Source organism: Anopheles arabiensis, chromosome 3, assembly GCF_016920715.1.
Source record: "Anopheles arabiensis isolate DONGOLA chromosome 3, AaraD3, whole genome shotgun sequence".
Classification (NCBI taxonomy): Eukaryota; Metazoa; Arthropoda; class Insecta; order Diptera; family Culicidae; genus Anopheles; species Anopheles arabiensis.
This window is the reverse complement of record NC_053518.1, coordinates 60,041,711-60,061,791: the sequence shown is the minus strand read 5'-3', so window position 1 is coordinate 60,061,791 and position 20,081 is coordinate 60,041,711. Positions and strand designations below refer to the sequence as shown.

Below are 20,081 nucleotides of genomic sequence, written 5' to 3'. Positions count from 1 at the left end.
TTCTACACGTCGCCTAAATTCAGAGATTCCATTCAGTGATTCAATAATAGATAAAGATATAATAATGGGCCCTTTTCCCTTTTAAGACCGTAAGCTGAAATTTCAGCCCGTCAGCTGTTTACGATGTATGCAGTTTTCGAGCAGCTGTCTAAGTGGTATAATATACAGGTGGGCTTATCCCAAGATGTGTGTATATAGAAGGTCGATGTTATCGCTTCTGCTCGGGGACATTGCAGGAGATATCTGTCATTCCCTGCATACAAAATAAAAAGGGTATGTAGATTAGGTGGTGGTACCAGTCTCTCCAATTTCCAAGGCTTCGCGGATGACATCGACATTATCGGCAGGACAACGGCGAAGGTGTGTACGACCCGACTCAAATGCGAAGCAGCAAAAATTGGATTGAGAATCAAGGCGACGAAGACGAAGTACCTGCTTGCCATAGACTCAGTCCATCTGGGAAGCAGCGTATTAGTTGACGGCGACAATCTCAAGGTAGTAAAGGAGTTTTGCTATCTCGGGACGGTCGTTACTTCGGACAACGACATCAGCAGCGAAATCCGGAGACGCATTTTGCAGGGGAATCGTACATACTATGGGCTTCACCGACTGCTGGGACCCAGAAGACTTCGAGTCCGCACGAAATGTGAGGTATATCGCACATTGATCCGCCCGGTGGTCCTCTACGGACACGAGTCCGTAGTCATGAGGATGCCGATGTCCGATGTCATGAGGACGCTGGACTCATGCCCCACCAAGAAGGTGTTCGATAGCGATCTCCAATTTGGCATAAGGCGCAGGGGAACTCGATGGCAGAACCAGGTGAAGCGAGACCTGATGAAAATCGGATGTCTACATGGATGGGAGTCTGCAGCCAGGGACCGAGCATCCTGAAGATTTATAGTTGACCGGGCCATGTCACATCGACGTGCTCTATCGTGATCAGGCCAACAAGAGAGAGAGATATATTCCAGTCACCAAATATTGAAAATCTAATAGACTGATTTGCCGTTTTATTAATGAAATTTATTTGATGTGATTATAGTTAATTATAGTTAATTATAATTAAACTTCAATCCCAAAGCTCAATAAATGGAAATGTACCACATGTCTATACTCAAATAATTTACTACAAGCCTCAATCCGAGAGTTATATAGAAAGGCATGCTGCATGCGTCGTTCTCTTTTTTCGACTAATAGACCGATGATGGTTACATTCGAATTAAGATTTTCCACACTAAACGAAAGTGGTAAGCTTAACAAACAAAGTTCATCATACATAATATTTCTTTTCATTTACTTGTCGAGTGAGTTTAGCTTTGCCGTTCAAAAATAAAGTGTTCACACCTACAATGTGAATAAAAATCCTTGCTATCAAAGCGAATGTGAAATGTACTCACATATATTTCAAAACCCGGACGTCGACCAGCGGATCGAGGAATCTTACCATTTGTTCAACTTTAGCACTAAAGCAAAACTTACAAAAATGCCCAGTTTGTTTGTCCTCCACAATCATTCCCCATCGTTGATGCAGACACACAGGGACACGCCTGGGACCATTGCAGCGAATTTATTTACGCCATGAATAATGGAACCACTTTGTACGGAATCACCAACCAGGGGACTGGCTGGGGCTTACATTACCATATTTCCAACTCCCCTTGATCCGTTATGCTGATTGTGACCGACAAAATTGGTAGTTTTGAGTGTAAAGTTGCTCTCCTCGTTGTTGAACATAGAATCGTAGTGAGGGCTTGGCTCAAAGTTGCCCTTTTTGGGCTTTTCTTATGACTTTATGACATTCGCCTGTGGTGGACAGAGTTGGCAACTGACGTTGGCGGTTTGCTAGCAACCCTTTTTCGCAAACAAATACCAAAAACCGATGTTAATTGACTGTTTGTATGGGTTTGTGTTGCTTGGGTGAAAATTGGTGACTATATAGAGCTAACTTATTGAACGCACATAGTATTCAGTTTGCTGGAAGGGATGCGGAGGCAAAAGACGTCGGAAAAGAAAGTAACTCTATCAGAGACGTTAAGGGCTAGGGTACACATTCTATAAGGTTTAGTTTGCTTGACAGAGCTACTTTCCGCAAACATGGGTGAGGCTCCTGGAAACACTGGTTGTACAGATGCTTGTTACTTGTTTATTGCATCGATTTTCATCGGCAAACAATAAAAGTCCATTTGGTTAAGTGGGACAGCAACAGTTGATGATGGGGACTGAAAATTGCATGTGACATCAACTGCATACTGGTTTGCGCAGAAACGGTCCTGGTTTTATGATGTGATATCGTCAGAAGTTATTCTCAAAATTCAGTAATTTAGTCCTATTGGTACGAAATTTAAAACTAAAAATTGTCATATGACGTCATTGTGTGTAGAGTTTTAATAAATTGAATAAAAAGTTCGTGTTGTGAGCTTTTTGTCAGGTTCAGGTGTTCGTAGTTTTTAATTATAACAGTAATGTAACATTGCCATACCCTTCGAAAACCTTGACGAACTGAGGATTATAGCCTGAGCACTTGTTTTAATTATGAGCTGCACTCGAACTGCCACGACCTTGACACGTTGAATACGGTTTCGAGTCCGACCACCTATTGATTTATCGCGTGAGACGTTACCGGATGCTGCACTAGTGCAATTTTCAACCACAAGGCAAGAAGGCACATGCTTACTTAAACATGAACGGTGCACGCTCATGTTACGCTACACGCGATTCAATTCTCTTCCAGTTGCGGGTATGTTGGAGATCGGTGCTCTGATTTATGACGAGCCAACATAGGAGTGCTTTTCAAATACAAATACACTAGTTATCACATACCTTCATCGATTTTTTCATCTTAAAGATAAACGGCACATGCTTTATATTTTTCGCCGTACCATGGCCAAAGAACATTCTCATCAATATTTGAAAGCGAAATTCGGATGAGTGGCTCTAAAAATTGTCCAAAACGGCACAAAGCTAAAACCCAGCTTTGCATAGTTTAAGAAATAATGTATACGAATGTATGAAAATATTTTATATTTTATACGAATTTTACACAATTAAGCATTCAATTTGTTACAGTTTTCATTTCTTTTCATTTTCTTGAATTACTGCAACCCAGCGAGCTTTTATGATGTTAATCATTATTCTGCAATAAATCGTGTTTGCATTTAACATACGTTTGTCAGCAAAGTTGAATTCTTCTAATTAAGCACATTGATCCAAACAACCGATCATGTATGTGATTTTCATAGGATGCATCAAACATTTTACCGCATGGGAGTATCGTTAACTGTGGTGCTAAACTAACGAGACTCGATTTGGCTACAGAAATTAGTATTGTGTTATTCCACCATTCATGATTTACCAGTACACTAGCGCTTGGTTTAATGCTCCGGGTACCCTGAGGTTGTGGTAATCTGGTATCATTTGAATACGGCCCGCGACATTGACAGAAGGGTGTGTTGCACACATTTGGTGACACGCTGACCGCACAGAAGCCAATATTTCATGGTTTCTACACTCTATTTTCATCTGTGCTATCTGCACATAGTTGAAGATAGAATGTGTGTGTTTTTTGCATAATACTCGTTACTTCCCGATGGTTATGTTGATTGCTTTTTCGAGGAACAGCAATCCACCATACCATCACTCGCCTAATGTAGGAGGCAACGGGTTCGACACGGGTGTCAGTTTGGAAGCATTGAAAGTAACTTTCGGTCGGTCACCACTCCAATCACCCACATACACTATTTATTTCATTTAATTTCCCCGCCCTGCTGCAAATCCCGTGGGAGATGGTGACGATGCAATACAGTCGCTCCTGGTCGATACTTTACAGATCCGCTGAAAATTGATTTTGTAGTTTTATCTGGATAAAATGAGCAAAATAATTACATTTGAGATATGCATCGCCAAAATGGGTGCAAATGGTGGTGTTGCCGTCAGCGTAATTGCGTTGTTGAATGCAAAAGCGATTGAGACGGTGATTTGAATTAGGATATTTTATGCGTAATCTATTTGAAGGGTCGGTTTGAAATAAATTAAATTTGATATTTTCATATAAAGCTGCAAATTATGTTTAGTTCATTGTTTATTTCGTTTTTTTCGTATCGCTAAAACTATTAGCTAAAATTGGCATTTTCAAATAAAGAAAGAATCGTGTTAATATTTTCCTAATTTACTTATCTGCTCACGTTTAATTAAACCGCTCACGAAGCAGCTTCTTCGTGTCTGTGATCTGTTTGTTATTGAAAAATAGTAAAATAATTTATTTGAGTCAAAATATTAGAGCTTTAAAAGAATGTTTCTTTAAAAATTGAAACCATATTTGAGTGAGAAAAATATACATGCCAAAAACGTTATCCGGCTGAGACGTTTAAAGTAATTCGTTGCTGAAATTCGTAAACCTAAATTTTATCCGGAAAAAAGCTAACTTGCATAATATCTCTTCCATCTACACTAGCGGTTAGCAATGCCCTACAGTAGTGACAAAGGATAATCTAAACAGAGCCAATACAATCGAAGGGAAAAACGAGATTGGCATTGCAATTGCAGCTTGAACAGACACTCTCATGGGAGATGAATAAAATAATTTCTAATAATAATTTTTTAAATAATTGCCCGCACTGATACTGTCGATTTTGAACCAAAATGGATCTGATGGGTATCTGCCGGGTTTACATTTAGTTTCAAATTATTACTAATGAGTTTTTGGTATAAAAAACAATTATTAAAATCAATTATTATTCAACTTGTTTCATATTCTTTAACGGGTTCATATCATCTTACACTATGTTGGAATACCCTATTACCCTATTATTGAATGCAATCTGTCGATCGATCTTTACACGTTAATCTTTCAAGTTTGAGTTTTGCGTTTACGTGTGCCTTTTGTATTCCTTTTCACACAAATTGCCCGTAATCGTGTGCATTGTTCGCGATGTTTAGCTTAACAAACTACGTAGGTTTTTTCTTCTTCTGCGTACTATTGTCGTCTTTGAACGAGGAATAGAAAACATCGTGCCATGTATAATGGTTTGCCCAGAATTGCTCACACTTCTTAGCGAGCAGCTACTGCCAAGATTTTCGTTGGTAAGTGAAAGGAAACGACAAGGGAAACGATATTTTGGAGGTGGAAAGTAAGGAACGGTACGAATACACCTTCGATGTAAAAAGAATTATATTGAGGTTAGTCGTGAAGAATGGCCCTGGGGGATCGTGATAAAGGCAGCCGTATTTTCTCCGTATGCCCTCTTCGCAGGATGAGGAGATGACTGGATATGACTTTAAGATGAGGGTAACGCTACCCATGCCCTCCCACATTCGTGTCGTGAAAAGGTAATACTACCCATGCCCTCCTACATACTGGTAACAGGTCGAGGTCGTTGGTGGGACTTTGCCATTCTTCGCTATGCTTTGTGTTCAGCCGTGCACTACACTGCACATACTAACCAACTACTGGGCGACTTGCTTGACTAACTAACGTTCCGGCATGTTTGTTGGATGACGTTAAATGGTCAAGGTGGATGGAAAATGCCAGAATCGCCGTCGTCATGGTATGGTTTGCCCGGAAGCTGCACCCCGATTGTTAGAAAGTGTTTGTGCACATGTGTTCGTGTGTGTGTGCCAGTGTGCATGTTTGCACTGTTTATGAGGATATTATACGGGGTAATGTAGAGAGTCTGAATATTTCATTTGATGTTATACGTTTTATAGTACTCTCCGGCATACTCTCTTGCCCAATCCATCTCTTCCCCCTTACAGTAGACTATAGGGTGTATAATGGGAAGGTGAAGAAATATATTGCAGGTACAAAGATCTTTAGTCTTTGATTGCGGGAAAATGCTTTCAGATGGAACAATGGTTGACTAATGTACTTTCTAAGAATAATAGGACATATAATACCATTACTGAGATGAATTGCAATTGCGCCAATTGGCTTTTTCTAAATGGTTAGGTTTGATCGATTAAGTAAATACATTCGATCCATTTAATTTTGCAGTGTTCTATTCACTTTAATGTGATGCTGTTTTCGTGATGTAAACATGGTAATTTGAGGTAGTAGAATTGCAACACCTATCATCAATTAATTATAAAATTTATTAGTAGAAAAACAAAAACTTGAATGAAGGTATTTTAACTTTAACAGTTAATACAACTAATAGACAAATTTTGTAGCCATTTCAAGAAGCGTTCATTTTAGTACAAAATCTAACAAATACTCAGAAAAATCGATGCGTGGAATGATTTCAAGAAATTTAACATCCACTTTTCCAGAAGTTAAACGAAAGCCAAGGGTTGAACTAAAAGATAAAGCTATCGTTAAACGAAGAAAGATGACACTTTTCACTTCCAACCACGCTAAAACTTTTCCTATCTTTATCAACGGAGAAGGTAGGACGCTTATTCCACCGTGGGCCATATCCTTTTTTTACTCGATTTAAAATAGACCTTGAAGATGTTGATAACTAGACGGAGAATGGGAGAAATTCGAGCACTCTGAAATGAAAGCAAACAGGTCGGGCTCTGTTTTCATTCACAATTCTTGCGCGTCAAATTTCGACAAGCAGCTAGCTGGGGTTGGTGTAGCTTTCTTTTTTTGTATGATTCATCCCACTTAAACTGAGTTGCGAACCCAACCGTTTTACAAAACGACGAAAACTTTGTGAAATCCAGGTGTTGACGTTTTAAGCTAATAGCTAAGATATAATTTTTCGTCCCAGCTTTGCATTCCGTCCTAATTTGAGGCTCTGATGCCTCTGCGTCGTTCAAAGCACGTCGCTCGTAAAATGGTGTTTGCTCTAGTCGGAAAGCAATTTTGAAAGCAATGACTTCCTTTTTGTGATTTTCCTGGTTGAGCAGGGCCTTTGTCAGATAATATCTAGCCATTGAGGTTTCCGGTGTTTTGGATGTTTTCCGTTATGATCTTGAGCATTGGACATTGCTTTAGGGTTATCACGAAAGCGGTTCCTTTGTAGGTTTATGAAAATGGAAACTTCTTGCATGTATTTGTGTTATGATTTACGTAGCTTCAGAAACTATAACAATAGCTTAGAAACTGTACGTCTTTCCTTGTTGACGTTAGAAAACCATTTTTCTTCTTCTTTTTTTCTCTGAGTGTTTCATGATAACCATGGCACTAGCGGGGAAAGATGTGAGAAAGTTTGACCATCAAATCAATAATGATGAACGTCTTAATGCCGTTTCTATTTGGCTGCTTTGGTTTACCCGTCGGCTGATTTACTTTTTTCGTGGTGAAATATTCCAAACAATCCGTAGGGAGTGCCTGTTGAATGTCAATAAAGTAGCGGTGAGTGGAAAAGTGCACTCTTCCCGGTTGCCTATCCCAGTTGCTTGCGGCAACCCGGAGAGAAATGTGTTCTGCTGGTTCGAAAGAATCCGCTCGTTCTATTATTTGTCCGTCGGTGTCCAGTCTATATACGACTTCCGTTTACTTTTAGTTTCGTGCTATAGATTAAATTTACTCACGTCGAATCTGGAGGAATGATTGATAACCAAAATCGATTTGGTTGTAGTGTTTTGACTTTGCACAAAATGGTTGAGTTCAGAGGATACATTTTGAATAACTCTAACATTTTAATACACTTTTTACACCAAACAGTTAAAAATTGGATACAAAATAAATCAAATTATTCTTAAATACACACTTTCATTTAACAAAGCTTTCATTAAACTAGTTAAAAGAAAATACCAATTTTAAACAAAGATTATTGTGAAAATGAAGATTGGTTCAAAACTTTTCGTATAAACTTTTGTATTGTATTAAATTTTCAATATGAAACTTTCAAATATTTTTCAGAAACTTAGGAAATATGTTCATTGGTAAAATAAGCTCATGTTCGGATAACATATTTGTTTTTGTTGATTTGTTATTTTATTACGTTTGTTTAGTTCTATATTTAATTTATTTATTTATTTTTTGCGTAACAACTGCAGTCGGTCAAGACTTGCTAGTACCACTAGTGGGCTTGGCTTTCGGTGACTTATTGATTCAACCATAGCAGGATAGTCAGTCCAACGTATGGAGGTACGATCTATTTAGGGCTTGAACCCATGACGGGCTAAAATTAAAGCATGTTATGTTTTGAGTTGCATAGAACATGCATACACAATATATTTAAACTAAGTTGCCTTTGACACGAACATCGTCGTTGCCTTCTAAAAGATTATCATTATTTATATATTTCATGGAGTTGATTTCGGAAGTGTGATTATACAAGTAGAAAATGAACGGTCCATAAAACTCACACAAAAGTTATTTCAGGAAGCTCAGCTACCATGTCACTGAACATTAGCCTTGTACGTGCTGCACCAGACCATTAGGTTGGCCTAATTGCAATACTTTGATTGATGAGCAAACTGAAAACTCATTTAATATCTTTGGTTACAGTTTAGCAGGGTGATATCGTAACAACAAAGGCATGTTTTTCTGGTAGGATGAAAAGAACTAACCGGAAAAACCGGTCTACTGTATCCCATTCGGTCACACAAAGCCACTGTGGGATTTCACAAGGTACCGTACACTATTGGTTATTTGCTTGCCTCGTGCGATATTGTTATCAGTATGAAAGCATAACGCAGTAGCGCATAGGCGAGGAAGCACATGCTCTACCGTACGGTTTGCACTCGTACGTCAATCAAAATGGCATTGGTAGAGTGGTTCCAATTTCACTCCATGTAAAGGAGGAGAGAAATAATACAGCATGCCCAAGGATGTGGTGCGCAGATCAATCAAGCTTCTGTTACTCGAAGCCTTGGGATTCGTTCGCACAAATGGGAAGGTTAAAACCCGAAGCGACCAGCACCAGAGTAAGGACGGATTGACCACGTTTTCAAGGATCAGTTTAAATCAATCTGCTCGGCGTGCAAAGTCTGACCTTCTCCGTACAATAATAGCTCTCACGAGTTCGGTGTCGAAATGTGAAGGGATCATGACCTGGTGCGGCAGCAGGTCCAGCATCATACAAGGCCGTGCACTCAATATGATGCCAAAGGAGCAAATGGGGCAAATCATTGGAAAATGAAACCAACGCCAACCAACTCCGATAGCCATTAGAAGTGTTTCATTTTTCAACGGCTCTGTGGGTGCTGCGAACGTTAGAAGCATCCTCGTGCTTTCATCCGGACGGGCCCTAATTGGAAACCTAATCACCACGATACACGTTCAGCATGCATGCAGCGAAGGATACCATTTCCCGTGGGGATTGTTGAGCAATAAGGAAAAAAAGTTAAATCCAAACTGGTAAAACTGGTATGTTGGCAAACTGTCGATGGAATAAGGTTATTCCGTTGTATGAGTATGGTTTACGATTCAGGTTTTGTTTGTGACTTTCTGTCGACTGAATGATTGCAACTTTACGCCTTGTATCGAAAGTGCGAAAAGAAATGCACTGCAAAATATATGACCCTGTTCGGTACTTCCGAAAACTTGTTTGACCTAAAACTGTCTCGTTGTGCTTGATGCATTTGCTTTGATTAGAAATGAAAATGAAGTTCGTTTCACAAAAAGGAATTTGGCGTTTGTACTTGAAGAGCAAGAGCGTACGATTAAATCGGCGTTGGGGTTTTGTGTTCAATAATGATAAATTATTGCTTAAAATGCATGTTTTTGTTAGAAATGCTAGTTTATAAAATTAAATCAATTCAAAATTGCACTTAGCCAATGGCTCTAAGCAGCAATTCAAATACAAAAAAGCGCAGTATATTTTAAATATTATTATTCGGGTGCTAATTTATGCTATTCTCAATTTACAATACACGAAGAAATAAGTATAGTGTGCTTGAGGGTTGATGAGACAATAGAGACTTACCTTGACTTTTTTTCAGATACAAAGTCTCCTGATCTCCGACCCCGGTGGTGCAAAATGCTCAAATTAACAAAAAAAAAAAAACAAAGAAGAACAAAATTCTACCAAGATTTTGGGGAAAATACTTAATACTAAGAAGGTTTGGTAACATACATCAGGCTGGATAATTAAACCAGCTTTCTTTAACTTCGGGTAATTCAATATTTGAACTAGTGGGCCAATCAAATATTTCATTTTTCTGGATGGTAGTGGTAGAATACTTGTTACTTTTCTTCCGTTTGAAGAAGAAGTATGTAGGTACGGTCCATACAGGGGTTGAAACCAATCCGTGTTCCGTTTCCGTGAAATCTGTTGTTTACAAACAAAGGAAAGTTTTGATTAAATATTCTTCATAGCTAAGCATTACTATGCAACGGAAACAAACTATTAGCAACTTAGAAATTAGCATCTCCTAAGTAAAGGAAGTAAACATATTAATAAACATAAATTACACGACGATATGGTTTTAGCAGACGAGTGACATTGTAGGACAACTTTTATTTCTACTTATTTACTCACACCCACGTTTACCTTGGCTGCTGCAACATTCTCCGCACGACGCTAAAGTGTTGCTCAATTAAACGGCGCCCAAAATGCTAATTCTATCTGCCTGTTGTCTGCTCGTGTCACAAACAAGCAAACCAGAGGCGAAACGCATCCATTAATTTACAGACCGAGTCTGAAGTATTTTTTCCTAAAACTGTCAGTTCCAACACTCGAGTACACTCCAAACACAAATGACAGTAGGCGACCCCGGGACTCCGGTCTTAACACCTATCATCCATTTTTTCATGCTTTATGCTAATTAAAACTTGAGCCCGCGGAACTGTAAACCCGTTTAATGTCCCCGACCTAAGCGAAGTAGTTTTCGTGCTCCAGTTGCGCCTACGTCGCATCGTGTTGGACAAGCTAGTGTGTGTTCCGAAAAAGAGGAAAGATCGCATTATTGCTGGAAGCAATTTGCAAACACATAATTAACAATGTTTCCTTCATTCACTCTACACAGAAGAAACGGTAACACAATCCCGAAGGAATAGATTTTAAGTACCAGCGCTGTGCGATCGTAATTTAGGCAAGCACTAAACGATTTCGAGAGAAAATAACACAGGCGTAAACTAGAGCCGGAGATATCTTCACGTATATTTTTGCTTGTCAGTGACGTTGAGAAAGGCATTTAACATTTGACTATATTTTCGTAGAGTATATTGAGACAGATTTCGTAGAAATTTACAGCCTGAAAAAATTTGTCAGGCCTGCCATCGGCTTCTGCACATTCCTCACGAAGCGAATTAAATTGTCGCACGCGATTGGTTGCAGTGATTCTTGTAGCGTTGACACCTTCAAGGATTTCACACCTTCACCTTAACGTGTGCAGAGGTTTTTTGTAGTCATAAAACATTAACATTATTAAGGCAACATGTTGTTTCGATGAGTGCTTAGAAGGAGAACCAGGACGAAAACGTTATATTCCTTCATTCCTTTTTGCTATCAACCTTACCTATCCGTTATATTCTTTGAGGTTCTTGCGTGTGTTTACATCAAATTAAATATATGCATGTTTGCCGTACAAGACTGTTTCACAGAATCCGAATTAAATGCAAAGTCTGGATAAGAATTCTCTCTCTCTTGTTGGATAAGACTTTTACCAGTCTCTAATGAAGGGTTGCAGAAGTTAATAAAGTTACACACAATTGTATATCATCATTTTTTACTATCTATACTCTTGTTTCCTCTAAAAGCAATAGCTAACATTGCCTCTAAAACAAACATATTTATTGCGTTACAAATTATTTGCGCCGTTTCAAAGTTCTATTATTTTTTACTGATATTACTCGATAATGAGTGCCAGGAAATGACGGTCTGATGTAAAACTAAGCGGAGAAAGTTTGACTAACCTGCCTAGTCGGCTGGAAAATATGAAGAGGAAAGTGTGTGATGCAGTGATAGCGGGGGTAGAAGAGAAATTTCGGAAAAATATTTCGCCAGAATACCGTTCCTCAGTTCGTAGCAATAAGCGGCACGATGATTTTCGATGCGAATGACGTCAGCATCGGAAGCAGCGTGCAGTTATTTCGTTATCGTTGGACGTAAGCTAAAAGATAGAAAGAGGCAGCAAAACATGTACATAATAACCTGTTGAGACTTGTTGGTTTATCTACTTTTAGCTGTTTCTTAGGCAATTAAAATTAAACATTCAGCTTTGAATTTCGTGTTTGTTATATTTGTAAGAAACCCAACATTGGGTAGTTTTACGTATTAAATAAGATAACTAAAATTGCATTAACCTATCTATTACTGTCCTGGTTATGTGCAACAATCGTCAAATTGCACAACCTATACACGGTATGGGTTCAAGTCTTGTAAGAACTGAGCATCTAATGATGCAGGACTGACTATCCTGTCATGGGTAACACCAAACCACCCATCAATTAGATAGGCAACTGGAAAAGGAATTCAAATTTTAGATTAGTTTGACAGTTATATTATTAGTTAATGCAGTGTTGATAATTTTTTGCCGATCATATATCAAACATAATATACAATACTAGCCTTATTTGTTTTATGGTACCGCAAAATATTCTTAATAATGCGATTATGTTGTATAAATACGCTCGTGAAATTATTCTAATTGATGTAAAGTCTACGAACAAATTTCCATAAACGCCAACAGATTTGACCAAATAAATTTGGTGTAAAGAAGGAATGAGGGCAGAATTTGAGTGCCCTAGATCTCAAGAACCCCAAGACCGCAAAGCGGTTGTAGCACCTGATAAGTTTGGTAAGTAAGATCTCAAGGATTGTACATTGCATTGTTTGAAAACAATAAATAAACAAAATCGTATTGCCAGCTTAATTTGATAGTCGTATATATTTTTATGTAAAAATGTATACATGTCAAACCTTTTTAACATTCCACAATATTACACGTGCCTACCGTAACTGGATTAGGTTGTCATTACTATAGCACATCGCAATCATTTTCACCACAAACACTGAGTCGTTTCGCATACAGCGAGGCCTCACCGCATTCGGGTCCACATTCCATGAGTACGTTACGTAGAACATTTTTAACGGTGACTGATCACGCTCACAGTTCGTACATTTTCAAAAAAAAAAAAAAGAAAAAAAGGTACAGAAAAAGGCAAACGGAAGTGCTGTCACTAGTTAATGCCGTTGCCGTGCCGTCAATGGCAATGCAAGGATTAAGGAAAACCCTTTTTCCCACTGGGAACAAGCGATCCAACGTTGGCCAAAAACGATAAGTTCGGAAGCACTGTCGTGTCATGACGGTGGTGATGACAGGTGGGTTGGGAGGGCGGGGGAGACGGAGGGAGCGGGGAGTGGAGAAAAAAATGACGATCGATACAGCACGAACTTTGCGAGATCGTGGTTGTGGTCGTATCAAAGATTTTCCAGGAAGAAATCTGACAGTTTTACGCGTTGACTTCTTGGAATGGGGAATGAAAATTAAGTAAAAGATACCAAGTGCGTTTCATATGTTTCGCAAGCATCTGCTTGGTGGCATCTGTTTTCAGGTGGGATGTTTTTCATGTTACCTATTCCGTTAGGTTTCTACTTTGTTGAACTGTGAAAAGCGTGAACAATTGTAAAAAATAAATGGTTACATTCAGTCGGTCCCATGGGACAGTAGTCAACTCGCACGATTTAACGGCAGGCCCGTCGTGGGTTCAAGACCAAGTAGCGAGGATAGATTATCCAGTTGCGTAGTACTGATTTAGTCTGGTAAGCCTGTATAGGCCAGCATGTAGGACGTTACGCCAAGTAGAAGAAATGATTACATCAAACCATGCTGGTAGACATTTCAAATGGAATAATTTGCTAGAAAAACAAATAAATGGAAATTTTTGTCTCCTAAAGAATCACTTCAGTATTAAAAATTTATATTATTCTATTTATCCTCAGTACAACAGCCCATTCGAGAAAATAGGTTATATTTTCTTTAAAAAAGCACAATTTTCTTTTTTTATCATCATGGTCATGCGAAGTGTGCTTGTGAAGCAGCAATTTAATTACCATTTCAATAAAGGGCATCTTATAAAATTGCTGTAATACATAATTCAACACTCTATGTTTAAAAAAAACTTAGCTTGCGCTATTTTACCCGGTAGAAAACAATCTTGCTGTCGAGTGGTTTTGCATAATACATTGAAAAGTTTGTTAAGAAAATAGATGTAACAGATTGCGCAAAAAACACGGCACGCCGGTTAAAAACTTACACCAGCAGATTACAATATCGTGCTCCCGACTCGTGTGGTAATGTAATAAATCATTACACAAACAGTGCTGCTTCCTTATTGCTCTTGTTGTCCGACTCCTCCTCGTCGCCCCTCTTCTTTCAGGAAACAATGTAGTCACATGTATTTTTTCCCCTAACCTGGTTTAAAAAATCTCCCACATCCCGGATTCTACTTAGCGCACGATTCCTATGAAGGCACAAGCTCACGCGGTGGCACAGTGGCCAGTACCCTGCGGGGGTTACGAACCAATTTCGCACAGTTCGAAAGTAAGTTAACCTAATTTGCCTCAGGAACCCCGTACACCGTGCAGGCACACCTCACACTGGTGTCATCTGTGAGGACACGTACCTGCGAGACGGACTGAAGGTGTTTGCAAGAGAATTACCATCAACGAAAGGGGGAAAAAGCATAAAAACTCAGGCCACGACAAAATAATGCCAGTTGGGAACGACAGTCCCGTACCATATCCCGTCATCAGGCCTCGGGGTCTTTTCCGCGGAACGAAAACATTGTCAACCACCGCCAGCCAGGTGTGGCTGGGTCAGGCTCCATTATAATGTCGCGCACGTCGCGCTAGAGGCTGTCGAACTTTTCAACTTCTCCATCTGGTGCGACGAAAGCAGTACGTGCGTGCGTACGTACGTTCGAACCGTGATCCTGATGGCGCACTTTTTGGCCGCGAAGTACGGTAGTAGCTTTATCTTTATCAGGTGCCAGAGCGAGACAACCAGGTGACAGATAAGCAATGACAATAAGGTACAATCTTTACAAGCGTGCAACTTATTTAAGGGAATGAATTTTACACTGTAGAACTGTTTGCGGAGATGGCAAGTGATCTCCAAGGGTAGAAGCAGCAGAATTTGAGTAGCAGAATAAACGCTCAGTTTTGTAAAACAACAACCACGTCACGTATCAACCACGGCTCCATTTATATCGTACCAATCTTCTGATCGAAGCAATTTCCTATAGAAATGGGAAAAGCAAATTTCACAAATCAAAAGTCAGCAGTTTAAATCTGATGGTATGAAGGGTGGAAATGATTATTGATGAAGTTATACTGGCTCGGCAATGATTGATTGCTTTTGAAATTAACATTTTGAGCAGTTCGTTAAAGTTGTTTGTATTTAAAATATCAAAGAATGTGATTATTACCCAGTTCACTCTGAAAGTATGCTTGTGTGAAATTTATCTTTATACTCACAAATTCATCCGAAAATATTTGTAATTGAACATTAGTTAAGTCTCATACTTCAATACAAATGAACAACATAGCTATTTGACAATTTTTCTAATGAATCATATTGATTTGATTCTCATTTTTCCATGGATAAATTGTCATAAAAGGACTAAAAAGGCAAATGATTTCTTGATTGACAAAATTTTAAAACTACTGGTTTATTTGGATACTTTATTTGCTGTATCGGTTCAGCACGCCCTTGGCAGTCATTATCAATGGGCTAGATGTGGACAGAATTCATCATTACGCTATCAAAGAGCGCAATGACAGGATCCATCATCACATTCATGATTATTCATCGCATCTCCAAGTTCACTTTCTATTTTGGACTCTTCTGTTTTGATGGATTTGGTAACCAATACCAATCTTTAGCGATAAAAATGTCTTTTTGGAAAATTTTCCACTCCAACACAGGGTTTACTTCTTTGAAATGTTGGTAAAAGTCCTTACCTTTCAATTTTAGAATTTGCAATGATTTATGCAACGGTTGGTTTAGATAAAAACATTATAGAATTACTTACTTGAAGTTGGTGTATTAGTGATGGTAGCGTAAAATTTCAGTTTAGTTCTATGATGAATAGCTCAAGACTGAACAATGAATAAATCGTGATAAAAAAAACTATATTTGATACTGTACCTAGCGAAAAAACAAAGAAAATATATAGAAGTTTTGTTCGTTGAAAATGCCATTATCATAAAAAGTAACGCATAAACAACATTAATTACATTCTTAAACTATCACACACAATGATCGTTTTCTGACTTAAACTAGCACGCAGGGTGTGCACTTTCTTTCTTCAGTCTCGCTGTTTATTTTAAAAGTTTACCGACCTCGGATGTAATGTACTACTCCTATTTTATTATATTTTGAATTAACTACCCCTCTGTAATTATAGTTCCTTGTAATGTAAGTAAATCAAAGATAGCAGTATTCGAATAACGTATGTGTCAACACTGTGTTTAATGAGTTGTTTATGCAATTGTTTCTAGGAATTCGAAAGGTTCAGAATAATTGGCTATATTAGCAAGGCTAGATTTCTCCATTCCGTAGACTTAACATTTCTCAACTCTATTTGAGGTTTAACATTTTAAAGTACAAATGACATTTAGTTTGTAAAAGTTTCTTCTTTTAAATGGATTAATTTTTAAAAGACGATGACTATAAAAGCTCATAATACACTACAGCTTAAATAATAATTAAGCATGAGTCCCTAGACTTTTGGGGGGATTTAATTCAATTCTTTTTCCCTTTTTAATTCAAGATCTCTTACGGTATTTATTCAATTAACACATTCTGTTTGTACCAAACAACTATTTCTCTGAGCATAGCATACCCATTTATTCTATTCATAACGAAATAAAATCTTGTTTTAAAAAGCATTGAGGACAAAAAAAATCTTCGTAATATCTCTCATGAACTAATAAAACGAAAAATATTTTACCAGGATTAACGACACACCAAGTACTGATTGTATTGTCCTCTTGATGCTACTTTTCTAGAGGTATTACAAAAAGCCTCCGTAAAAAAGCCTTGACTAGTCCAGCTCTGAAAGTTCAAGGCCTTCGAAACCATGATTGAAGCTTCGGAAAACTCGCCACTCTCGGACGGCTACAAGCACAGTCTTCTACAGTGTTGTAATTTAATAAACCTCATCCAATAGAAAACATAATTCTTGATTCAATCAACCATTTCCAGTGACCTGCGGGTATCATTCGTTCAGCAAAGATGTTGTGTAGTCGTCACTGGTTTAGTGAGCGAACAGCCTTTTCCATTTGTAACTGCGCATCGGGCAACGGGTAGCTCAACCGTGTAGCTGGGTGCAACATTGGAGACGCCTTTGAAAAGGGACCTACCATTGTGTACTACCCTTTTGAGCATCTCCGGCTCTTCGCGCTTGGACATGATGCGGGTGGAGATGCTGTTTGAATTATGTGCGCTAGTCTAGTGGTTCTGTATTTCAACACACTCACTCCTTGATTGCGTGTGGTACTAGTTTGAAGCCCGTGGGTTGTGGGATGTTCGGCAACTTGTACATCTCTAACTCACCACGACCAGCCGATCTGCCGACCCCAAATGGACATGCTGTAAATAAATCGTTTTACGTCAAAAGTGAATCATGCGTGTGTGTGTGTGTGTGTGTGTTTTTGCACATGTATGCGTTTGCGAAGAGTTGTCCAATTCTCTTCGTTTCGTTTACTCCATTTCGAATTACCTTTTTGTAAAGTCTCACAGCAGACCCAATTCAACAAAGACGAGGGTGCTGAGTGCTCTCGAACGCGAATGTTTTATTTTCTTGTTTTTTCTCTCAAGCCACTGTTTTCATTTTACCCTCTTCTAGACACTCAGAAAAAAGGGTGAATGTAGGATGAAAAATTGAAAATAAAACATGTTGCCCACTCGTGCAAGCTGTCTGCTTGATGTTCCTGGGGACGAAACCATCCAAATTGGCGTCTATCAACACGTCCCGGAAACCCCATCCCAACCGATCTCGAAAGATGCCAGCAACCACGGTTGATGGGAAAACTCTGGAATTCGGAATCCAGTACCGAGCGGTGAATGGGCAAAGGCTTATTTCGAGTAACTTCGACATGCGAAAACTAACGCGAAAGTGTGTGCATCGATGGGGTGATGGTGATGGTGAGGGGGGGTGGGGAGGAGGGGGTGGACGTAGCATTTCCAATGGCATTTGAAAATGAAATCCTTTCCGACCAAAGATCAACCGGCCGGGGGGAAAGGCCCGGAATGGGAACAGCATACGCCACACCCAAGATATGATGCCGTTTTAGTAAGCCAGGGTCGTAAGTAACGGATACGCCCAGCAAGGTTATCACGTTACTTCTCACAGGCCCGAATTTCAAAAAGCCCATCGGGTCCACTTTGTGCGGCAGATCGCATTTGCCGCTCGCTTTCGGAAAACCTCAAAGACCCCGTTTTGTGGTCGAGTGATTTAAACTCCCCGAACCGAATCGGGATGCCCTCAGATCTGTAAGTACGTACCCCTATCAAACTGATGTTTTTTTTGCTTCCTCAAATCATGCTACGCATGAAAAAGGATTCAGCCCACTCGGAATTGGCTGCGAATGGGGCTTTTATTTTATGTTTTTAGTTGCGTGTTTTTGTCCGTTATTACTTTTTTATTAAATCCACTTGACTTTGGATCTGTTGTTTGGGGAGTTTAAAGATGAGAAAAATCACTCAGGCAGGTTTTGGGGTGTAAGCCGTAAAACAACCCGAACAAATTTATGACCCGCGACCCCGATTGCCGCAAAGCAGGTGAAAATGGCTTCGAGGTCGTATGCGATATGTGGGAGTCTGGTTTGATGTGGTGTTAATTTAGCAATGATCGCGAATAGTATGAATTGAGTTTCATCAAGTTTTTTGCTCATTTTTGACAATAAAATATATCCATTATCATCAAAGGATGAACCAAAACTAAACCTTCTTAAGCCAAACAAAACAAATACAAAATTATGTAACTCGCTTAAAAACCATGCTTGTATCGAAATCGTGTAGAAGTACTTCTTTAATGTAAGTTTGATGTAATTTGTGCATCATTATGATAGATACATCATGTTTTTTTATCTGGATGTTAGTTTACTTGTCATAAACTTCCATTTATGGAACTGATTCTCGAATCAGTTAAAGTAAAATATTAATAACACGTAGGTGATTGTATGGTACTGATACAAACATTAATAATTTATTAGAAAAAGAATAAACAAATTAAAGGAAGTAATAATCATAACAAAAGTCGAACAGAAAATGTAAATTGCAAATTAACATTAAAACAAAAATGAATTGAAATTATTAAAAAATAAATAATACCTAATTGTTTACCTGGCTGACATTGTTTTCACAGGAGTGGGTACTCGATCTCCCATTTGTAATTGAATCTCAATTACTAGGGCATTGCAGGAACAGAAATAGATAAGATTATGCATTTTATCGATTTTTATTGTTGCAATTTTGCATAACATTTGCTAAAAGGTCAAGTTTTCTTTCCTTTGCTATAGCGAAATATTTAGATGTACTTTTAATGAGCAACACCCTTTTTCCTGAACGTAAATATAATTAAAAAAAATACTTCATTTATCTTTCTATATATTTTACTTTCAGTGATGAAAACACAGCGGTCAACCATTCAGGAGGTCACGTATTGCCTGCTAGCGTTGCCGAGGATGGCTGGCGAAGACCTCGCAGTGAGTCTTCAGCGGACGCGGAAAGCGTTTACATGACCAATGCCGTCCTTCCGGACGGTGCCTACGGACACGGCATGCTATCCCGACGATCAAGCGTAAGTAAATGCGCCTTACCACGCCACCACGCCACGGAATGTTTGTCGAGCGACACATCTCAATATTCTGCAGATCGAGCGTTTTACTTCCGTGTTTTTACTTTCGAAAAAAAAAAAAAACAAACAAAATATCAACAACAAACCCATATTTTGCAGATCACCATGAACGGAGTCCCGAAAAAGCCGACCACCTTCTTCGGCGGCATCAAAGAGTGGTGCATCGCGTGGTGGCATTCCGGGCGCGAAGACTCCGACGACTACGGGTATGACGTCGAGGAACCGTCGGACTTAGGGTATGCAACACCTGTATCCATAGAAACTCCCCTACCAAGCTCAGTCACCAGGTAGAGGAAGCTCGGTCTCCGAACCTTTCTTTTTTCTATTAAACTATCAAATCGATAAAAACAACACGAATGTTTTATGTTTCAATGTT

At 39.0% G+C, this 20,081-nt stretch overlaps 1 protein-coding gene across 5 annotated transcripts in view; it reads left to right on the top strand.

Annotated features, from left to right (window-relative positions):
* The window catches only part of LOC120901305 (muscarinic acetylcholine receptor DM1), a 77,206-nt gene that overhangs the window by 50,425 nt on the left and 6,700 nt on the right, over nt 1-20,081 (top strand). For 4 of the 5 annotated variants that reach the window (XM_040309129.1, XM_040309127.1, XM_040309128.1 and 1 more), the window contains exons 4-5: nt 19,471-19,648; nt 19,805-19,992. In XM_040309129.1, the coding sequence (XP_040165063.1) occupies nt 19,471-19,648; nt 19,805-19,992 (366 nt within the window). The remainder of the gene's footprint in view (nt 1-19,470; nt 19,649-19,804; nt 19,993-20,081) is intronic. The other variant, XM_040309130.1, reaches the window with a different exon arrangement.